The sequence below is a fragment of the Olea europaea genome, chromosome 10 (assembly GCF_002742605.1).
Source record: "Olea europaea var. sylvestris chromosome 10, O_europaea_v1, whole genome shotgun sequence".
NCBI classification, from domain to species: domain Eukaryota; kingdom Viridiplantae; phylum Streptophyta; class Magnoliopsida; order Lamiales; family Oleaceae; genus Olea; species Olea europaea.
In genome coordinates, this window is record NC_036246.1 from 39380748 (window position 1) to 39390677 (window position 9930).

The following is a 9930-nucleotide window of genomic DNA, read 5'->3' on the forward strand; positions in this document are numbered from 1 at the left end:
CTAAAGTTCTAATATTCATAAAAACACATTCTTCAATTAAAGTCAAAACAAATAATGGAAAGGACAACATTATATCAAATACTTACATATATAGTAATAGATGAAGAAGTACATAGTAATTTATGAATAAGACTTTGAAAATGTAAGGATAGTCGTTTAGATAAAATAAAAATTGATGAGACGTAAAATTAGATTGATGTATCAATTGTTTATTGAGAGGAAGTCTGGCAACATGAACTTGAGGACAACATATCTGAACTCGCACAATGAATGCCTTCAAATCTATACATTTACATGAAAGATGTATACATACACACCTATGAAAGTACACAGACGGAAACTAATTCAGTTATAAATCTACACATTTAATTATCGCCTAAGGTTGAATGGTAAGCATTATTACAATACATGGGGCCACGAATAATTTAGAATATTACTTAGTGGGCCCATATATTGTAATGTTGCTTACTATTCAACCTTTGTCAAAATTCCTTTATGTTCTTGAAAATAAATGTTTAGACTCTTGTTTAAGTCCCACTTTTCAAAAATTCATTTTTGACCGTACATTCTTTTATAAAATAATTTTATACGTAAACCTCAAATTTTTCCTATTTTTTAACAACACATTCTTTAAAAATCACTATCACAAAATCTATTTATACAAAAAAGGTGTTCAAACAAGGGCTAGAGATTTATAATTGAAGTACCGATTGGCATCACAAAATTATGCATGTATATAGCATTGGATAAAAGATAAGTTAATCTGGTGAGAATAAACGAGATTCTTCAATAATGACAAAACTCTTTTAAAAATCATGTCTAGTACATTTATAATTTGGCAAGATGACAAGAACATAACATTATTCACATAATTTACAACACCAATAATAAGGTTCTCCACCTTATATAATTCCCCTCTTTTATAAAGCAACAAATGAACTCCTACAGATCCTCGAAGTCGTATCTTCTGTTACTGTATACTGTAGCCAGTTGAGTAATTTTGGCACATTTCTTCGGGTTTATGAAGAACATTAGCAGAATCCCAGGAGTTTGAGGATGCTAAATTGACATCAAATTCATTAGACAACCATCTTGGGTTATATAATTTTGAGCCATCTATTTCTTTGAAACATTGAAACTCATCAACCACCATCGAATTTTGTGCAGGAATAAACCCAACATCAAGTTCTGCTTGAATGAATGTCGAACTAGGCTGAATTCCCGTGTTCGTGTTAGTGTTTGATTGCCCTGAAATATTTTCCGTAGATGGTATTCCATTGATAGAATTTCCAAGTTCATCTTCTTTCAAATTGCTCAAATTGAAATAATCTTGTTGCATCAGAATGTCTTGGTTTTCCTCCAAGAACTGGAAATTTTGAACCATCAATGCAGGATTATAGTATAAACAAAAGGGATTTTGAAGAGTTTTAATTTGCATGTGTAGCTGAAGTCTTTCTAGGGTTGTCATGCTCAAGTTTTGAAAATTTTGGCTGTCATCTATACCATTTGAATCCCGACCTGAAATGGACAGTCTATTTCTGTGAGGTTGTTTGTGCCTTCCCAACAGTTTTTTCTTCAATCTAGTGTTCCAGTAATTTTTGATATCATTGTCTGTTCTTCCAGGCAGTTGGGCAGCAATTATGGACCATCTGATCAGATCAAAAATTATAATAAAAATGATCGAGCAACAAAAAAGTAGACGTAAAGACTAACAGAAACCTTTCAAAAGATGCTGTAAACAGGTTGCCATAAATTTCCCAATGTATGAATGATTTTTCAGAGAACCTTTTTTTAAAGTGTGTGACGCATGAGAAAACTTGTTTTCTTTTTCTTCGTCACACCTGTAGTGACAAGTGGAGGCTACTATTAACTAGAGAGTCCAATATGAACACTGTGTTTGCTTTGTTTGATTTTTATTTCACAATATTTCTTATTGCTCTCCTGAGAAGGATTCAGTGCTTAATCCGAAAAAAATGAGTCCTAGCTAACTAGGATGCACGTGTTATTCTTCAAACAAAAGCATCATAGACACTTGCAAAAGGACAACTAGATAGTTCTATCTGAAACTCAGGGCATGTATTGCTTTTTTTTGTTTGTCTGTATTTCTCTGCATGTGCTAGATGTTTTCTCTGCAATTAGAGAATAAGCGAGAGAGAGAGAGAGACCTGCTGCCAATGCTAATATAGAGGCTGCAAATTATGTTGTCTTCTTCCTCTGTGAATCCGCCATGTTTGAGGTTAGGTCGCAGGTAATTCAGCCATCTCAATCTGCAACTCTTTCCACATCTATTAAGCCCTGCACATACATATAAACATGAGAGACACACACGGAGAGAGAGAGAGAGAGAGAGATGCATATATACCAATTTTCTGAGGAAGAGCAATCCAATTGCCACCAGTACCATATTTCTCCATATAGGTCTTGAGTTTTGCATCTTCTTCAGAAGACCATGGTCCTCTCTTCACGTTGTCTTTGTCACAACAAGGGGCTCTTCCCATCTTTTTCTCCGACTTGAATCGACAAACACTTAACTCTTCGGGACGTTTTTCGAAGCTGAATTGCTTTCTCAATCTTTCTTTTCTAATTCTCTCCGAACCAAACAAAACCAGATAGAAAGTTTTCTATGATTGCTGAGGAAAAATGCAAGAAGGGAAGACCTGTATATATAGGTAGACAAATGATGATTGTGATACTTACAAGAACCAAAAAAGTCTTACCATCTAATCTAGGGTTTTTGCATTTCTCTCTCTAGCTCTCTCGCAGTACACGCACTTTTGGATAGTTAGTAACTCAAATTCTGTATTGTGTAGAACATGACAAACAACTGCATAAATTTCACTTAGATGCCAAATATTAAAATTATTATCTTTCTTGATTTTCAATAATTTATTGTAGGGAGATAATGGTCCTGCAAAAATCAAGAAGAAGCCTCCCTTCTCTTATCTTGTCGTCGAATAATTATTCTTGTAAGAGCATATAATTGGTTCTTAATGGTCAACGATATTGCGTCTTGGAGTTATATTTCTAAAGTACAACTATGCAATAATCTTAAGTCAAATAGCTCAAACTCTTATTTATTAATTATTATTGCATAACAATGTGGGATTTGCAATAAATACGTCATCTCTAGATAGTCACTCATTCAATCTTAAAATTCAAAAACTTGTTTGAGCATTAGAAAGAAAGATTTCTTATTTAAACTTAATTTACGAGCTATGGTATATTTTGAGGTTCCATTCTAAAAGTTTGTCCTTTTTAAGATTTAAGAATAGTGATTCAAGCTCTTTTAGGTTAATAGTTATTTTCATATCAAATCCAAAAATTCTATGCACAGGTGTGTTCAAAGACCATTGAAATAAATAATTTTTTTTTTTTTAAAGGGTGATTCAACAACTAAAAGAATCGAGTATACATTACAATAGTGGAAGAAATAATTTTTTTATACTTAATGCTTTAGTTCATCTAGAACCTTGACTATTTGCTCTTGAAAGATATTTAAAACTGAAACTAAAAAGATTGTGTATTCATTATTTAAGAGTGAAATCGCGTTCACCCCAAAGATTGTTTTAGAATTTTCTTTTCTTCCCTATGCAAAAGTAAAACAAAATTCCAAGATTCAGGAGCCCTCCTGCAAGAATAAAATCCCAAAACAGAATCGCTCTTTAAACTTTCACGATTTCTAATGCCATGCACGTTTGATCAAGAAATTTCATCATCCTGCTAGGGGAAGGGAAAAGGATAGGAAGGGAGCACAGATTTTGAATTTTCTGTTCATCTTTTTCACTAATATCTAATGCCATGGTCACATTTAATTAACTAATATTTTGTTTGTTTTAAAAATTAAGAATTAGTCTACTTGTACACTTTCCGTATACATAATGGATTACACTCCCTCACATGAATGAAAGCCCACACATAATAAATTATATGTGGGGCTCTCTACATATGAGGGGGTGTAAGACATTATGTATATGAAAAGTGTACATGTAACATCACCCGAAAATTAAACTGTTGTTGTTTGTAGCATGTTGATCATTTTATTGACAATCATTGTACCTTACTTTCCCGTAGTGATGTGTATTTTTCAACAACAAAAATAGCCTAAATGTTGTTTGCAGAAAGGTCATTGTATATTGTCCCACAACATTAAAAATTAGAAAGGAAGCAAGAGATAAATTAAAAATCTATCTGTTCTTTCCTTCCCCATTCAAGTTTGCATGGAAACGGGAAATGTGACATGAGACAACAAATGAAAATGTAATTATAACACGCAACATTTTGACAAACATCATATTAGAAATTTGTTTTTATAAATTTAGTATTTAGCTCAAAAAATCTATGCATCTTTAATTCAAACACTAATCACTTGTTAATATCTTATAATATTTGAAACTCGCAATAAGTTAATTCTTAATTGAAATTTGCAACAAACCCAAAATTATGTGCAATTCCTGACCAAAGTTTTCAAATATTTTGATCAAAAAGTCTCCATAACACCTCCTTAAAATTTTCAATTTTTATTAAATCATAAAAAAATAAACCATAGAAAATTTTCAATCTTTTCTAGGTTTTCAAAGCGTTTTGACGTATGAAATGAAAATGTGTTATCAATAAATAAATAAAATCTGTATACTCTACACCCCATTATAGAAAAGTTGAAAATTCTCTTAACTATTCGGTAATTTTCTTACCGACTTATTGATCAGTCGCTGATTACGGCATAGCAAGTCTGGTTGGCTTAGTCCAAAAGCTAGGGTTTTTATATTAATAATATGAAAAGAAAGAATTTTAATATAAAAAGTTAAGAAAAACAATTCAGAAATTGGCCTTAAAAATTCAAAGCTTTTAGAGAGGGGCCCTCCATTGATTGACCTTTGTTCCCTAATATAATATTTTTCTTATGCATTTTTCTTATAAGACAAGAAGAAAACTATCCGAATTCAATAAAGATTGCAATTTTAAATTATCAAATTTAATCATATATGTAGGGAGAAGAAAAACCAGCTTCTGTTTGTCTCTCTCAAGGCTAGAATCTCTCTCTCTCTCTAGGTGTACATCTATGTATGTATTATATATATCTATCTCTCTGTACATTATGTGTGTGTATGGTATATCTTTCTCTCTCTCCATTGACTCTGCATTTCATGCATCATCAAGAAAAACCAAAACTTTTGACTTTTTTTAGGAGAGCTGGTGAAAAAATTCTGGATAACAAGATAAGAATGGTTCACCAATAGGCTTAATTAATATCTACATAGCAAATAATTAGTAAGTATGATTGTTGCTGAACTAATTTACTTAGCTGAAAAATGCTAGGTGAAGAAATTTTGAGTAGGATTACATGAATAATTTTTATTTGATTATTCATTGCTAGATTTATGAGAGCATGCCAAGCAAGTAGGTCTTTAGTAATGACTATGTTAATTTTGATAAATCTTATCTAATATGTTGTGTTACTGTAAACTGACCCTGCTTTTGGTCTGCACAACACATCCTCACATAACTCCTTTGAATTGACGCAATATCAGATCTACACGATGTTAATTAAGGGTAAACCTCACGTTCAATAACGAATATATAAATACACAACAAATAAAAGCTTGAACTAGTACACTTAAGAAAGTTCATGTTTTAACATATATAGAGTGTCAAATCTTAATATGATATCAGATATCATTGAGTTTTAACGAGTCAATGGCTAAAACTCAAATGAGCACAAAAATTTCAAGATTAATGTTCTCAAAATGAGTCATCAACTTGCAAGTGGACATTAAGAGTATATCTTACATCAAATAAGTATGAAAATTATATCTGTTATGCTATTCCAATCGTCACCCAATGCCGCCCATACCCTACCTCAAAGAAGAAAGAGAAAATAAAAAGTAAATAGAGAAATGATATGCATAATTTATTGACTTGTTATTGAGCATGGCCCTCCAAATTGACAGTCGCGGGGATCGTACGTCATTCAAGGCCTAAAGTACCAATGAAAATTGTTTCAACTTAGCTACTTCAGTATACCAACAAAATATATTTTTCCATACATAAGAAAGTCTTGGCGCGAATTCCTATCAATTTATTCAAAGTTATCGACTATCGATTCTCAACTTTTGACAAATTAAGCACTTAATTCTTTATTATGAAATTGTACTCCTTAATTCTTTGTTAATTTTTTTCTTATACAAACCAATGGCTAATTGTAAATGTACTTGCACTATATTTCTAGAGGGAATATCCGTTGACAAGATATTTTTAATCACACGTTTTCAAAAAATCACTATTCAAAAACATCATTTTTCCAAAATAATGGCTAGAAATTAAAAGTACTGAGCAGCATTATAAATAATATTTTGATTGTTCTTTTTCAATTATTTAATGATATATATAGAGTTCACCATTTAAAATTGTCGTAATCAGAAGTGTCAAGCCTTGTACAATATCATATAATTAATGTAGAGACCTGAGAGCCCTAAATCATACATCTTAGGCTATGGAGTTCAATCTTAATTAAAAAGTTAACCTTGTTTAACGGAGCTATACTAATTATTATTTTCATACTTAACCAGTGCAAAATTTTACTCTTGACAAGTTACATAATTAAAATAAGCTGTGCCATTCTTAAGAGACACAAAAAGGTCTTCTTTCATGTTGAAAAAAAGTATACAATTATTACAGTACAAACTTGTACATTAATAATCCAAGAAAGAGACCCCAATGACTTTTGCTTTACTTTTTAATATTAATTATTATATAATAATCAAGCTGTTATTATCCTAAAGGCACTTATATTAAAATAATCAATAAAGACTATGCAAACAGACGCAGTTGCTGAGCTCAAATTGGAGCCCTAATCCCACAAACCACAAGCTATTTCAACAAATGTCAACTCCCTAGTGTTTAACAAATCCATCTTTTCATTGCCATTCAAGATTTTGAAATTGGCACTTGTTAGATAGAGTTTTTCCTTAATTATTGTGCTAGAAATTTTGTTGGTCTTAGTGTGTTATTATAGTGTTGAAGATAAAATTTAGATGAATACATGTGATTTTTTTTTAAATAATCGAGCTTTTAGATGAAGTAGTTAACAAACTTTCTCTAGCATTCATTTGTGAAAATTGTAAACATGTTAGACGTTAGACTAAAAATGAATGTCATATTTATTAAACTTTTAAAATATGTTAGTTAACATGCACATTTTATAGTTTGATGGATAAGTATGCGAATGTTGTTCAAGTACACTATCATTGTCATTTGTCACCTAACGATTCTAACTTTAACCTAATATTTTTCCTCTCTCCTTTACTTCTACATTTTTCTGCAAATATTATAATTGTATAGAAGATTACAACACCTACCTTAGTATCTTATTTGAAGTCTTTTATTTAGTTAATATTTTTCTAAAAACAAAAGATTTAAAAAGTGGAAATTACATCTAACCATACTTTAAGTATTGAAAATTCTAAAGTCAGATTGAAACTTTGATATTTCAAAATTCAAATGAAAAATTATTTTTTAATATCAATAACAATATTATAAATTAATTTATATATTCATACCCTAACTATCCAAACCCCAAAACCGTTTTCGCTGTGTTCCACTCCCTCTCTTTCCCTATCACTCATACTCGCCGCCGCTACCGGAGACCACCTTATTTACAGTGATGCTTTCGAACCCCATTTGAAACATCAATCTCCCATTTAATGTCCTCCTCCAACGTGCGGTGGTGCATCAATCTGTGGTGCTTGGTCTGCAGTGGTGTGTGCGACGGTGATTCGTGTGTGTAGATCTATCCAGTGGCAATCTATGTGGTGTGTGTGATGATGTGAATTGTGGTTTGTTTTTTTGGGTTGCTTCTTCCTCCAACTTGCTTAGTCGGAGTTTCGGAGGTGTGAGGTGTTTGCGGTGGTGGTGCACGTGGGTGGATGGTGGGGTGCAACAGCGATGTTTGGAGTTATTGGTTGACTCCTTCCTTCAATCTGCTTAATCAAGTTTTTGGTGGTGATCTGTGTGATGTATGTGTGATGATGCTAGTGGTGATACAAGTGGCAGTGGTGGAGGTGGGTGCTGTGGCGATATGTAGGTTTTTGGATAGGTTCTTCCTCCAAACTGCTTAGTTGAAGTTTTGGGGGTGTGAGGTGTTTGTGGTGGTGCAGGTGGGTGGATGGGTCACGAAAGAGCTCCTTTTGGGGATCGACGAATCGAGAACAACTTGTAGATCTAGTATTCGATTATTTCAATCTCATTTCATTGGGGCTGTGACACGGAGGTGGCGATGGTGGTGGTGGGATGGGTTATCCAGTGGTTGTGTATTGAGGTATAGTTGGTAATGATGGTAGTACAATCAGGTGGAGATAGTGTTTGTGGTACCTATTGGTTTGTGGTGTAAGTGGTGGTGATGGCGATGCATTGTAGGTTGTGACAGTGGCGACGGACGGAGTTGGGACGATGTGATAATTATTTTGATGTTGTGACCAATAAATTGGTTAATTGGGAAGCAAAAGTAATATGTGGCAAGTAAAATTTTTGGTTTGTGATCAAAAATAATTTGTTATAACCAATAAATTGATTAATTTGTGATCAATGTGGTGGTGGTTTTGGCGATGATTATGGTGGTTGTGCTGTTGAAAACAACGTTGAAGTAGTGTTCGTAAGTGTTGGTCAAAGATTATCTGGTTGATTGTGACCAGTAAATTGATTAATTTGTGACCAATGAAAAAGATAAATTGTGGTCAAGAAATAATGTATGACTTAAAAAATTAATAATTTGTGACCTTTGTGATTTGTGACTTACAAATTTTTTTATTCATGACTAAAAAATAATATGTGACATATTAAAATTTTGATTTATGATAGAAAAATAAGTTGTGATCAATAATTTGATAAGTTGTAATTAAAAATTAATTCATGACTAATTAAGTTCTTATTTGTGACCGATAAACAAACTGTGACCTATAAGATTTTTGAATTGTGATCGTAAAATAATTTGTGACATAAAATTTTTGATTTGTGATAAAAAAAAAATAATAATAATAAGTGACTAATTGAATTGTTAATTTGTGACCAAATTATAGATATGTGACCTAAATATATCTAATTAATTAAATCATAAATAAATTTGAATAAAAATCTGATTTTTGAAATTTGCAACTTGTTTTCTTAATTTTGAAATATGACATACTTAGTCTCTTAGTTATGAAATTTTTCCATTTAAAAAAAGCCCTCATTGGACCATAGCCCACCTCAATTATAAAGGACCATAACGATTTAGAGAATCATAGCTGTTGCCAATATCATATTTGGGCATTTGTTGGGTCGTATATTTATGAAAGTTACTGGATTGTATGGGTTGGGTTGTCCACAAGAGGGCCTATTCTTTCTTTGGTTCATCACGGGCCTCGCAATGGGAAGCCCATTTAATTCCCGGCTGTCTCCATGTCTTGGCCCGAAACCAATTTCCTTCAATGATTATTCCAAATGTACCCAAGGGGGGTGCTGAATGGTGTCCCCCCCCTCTCACAATGCATGTAGGCCTGCGTGAATTTAAAAATGTAGACATATAGTTTCCACCTCAATTGTGAGTAGTAGGTAAAAGATTCGATAAAAAAATTCAGTACGTGTAGTATTGTCCTTCTTTCAAACTTGATTCAAATAAAGATGAGAGCCCCTATTTGCTCCATATTAAAATTTAAATCAAAATTAATAATTAATTCTAATTCAGATTTTTATCCAAATCTATTAAAAATCTTATTTTTATCCAAAACAAATAGGGGGAAGACTTACTTTCCAGTTTAATATCTTAAAAGTTCTTGTTAGCAAAATTGCTATGGACAAAAAGTAGCTGAAGAAAATATTTCTAAGAAAGGTGTGGATGAAAAGTTGAAAGTTAATTAGACTTCATTTTCGCTGGTACCCCCCCCCCCCCCCCCCCCC

At 32.4% G+C, this 9930-nt stretch overlaps 1 protein-coding gene across 1 annotated transcript; it reads right to left on the bottom strand.

Moving 5' to 3' along the window:
- Positions 1–785: 785 nt before the first annotated feature.
- LOC111402196 (transcription factor MYB36-like) lies at positions 786–2777 on the bottom strand. The gene is made up of 3 exons (XM_023030350.1): positions 2363–2777; positions 2166–2295; positions 786–1649 (listed from the first exon to the last, which is right to left on the bottom strand). The coding sequence occupies exons 1-3, from the start codon at positions 2496–2498 to the stop codon at positions 971–973; spliced, it is 945 nt and encodes a 314-aa protein (XP_022886118.1). The 5' UTR covers positions 2499–2777; the 3' UTR covers positions 786–970.
- Between the last annotated feature and the right edge of the window lie 7153 nt (positions 2778–9930).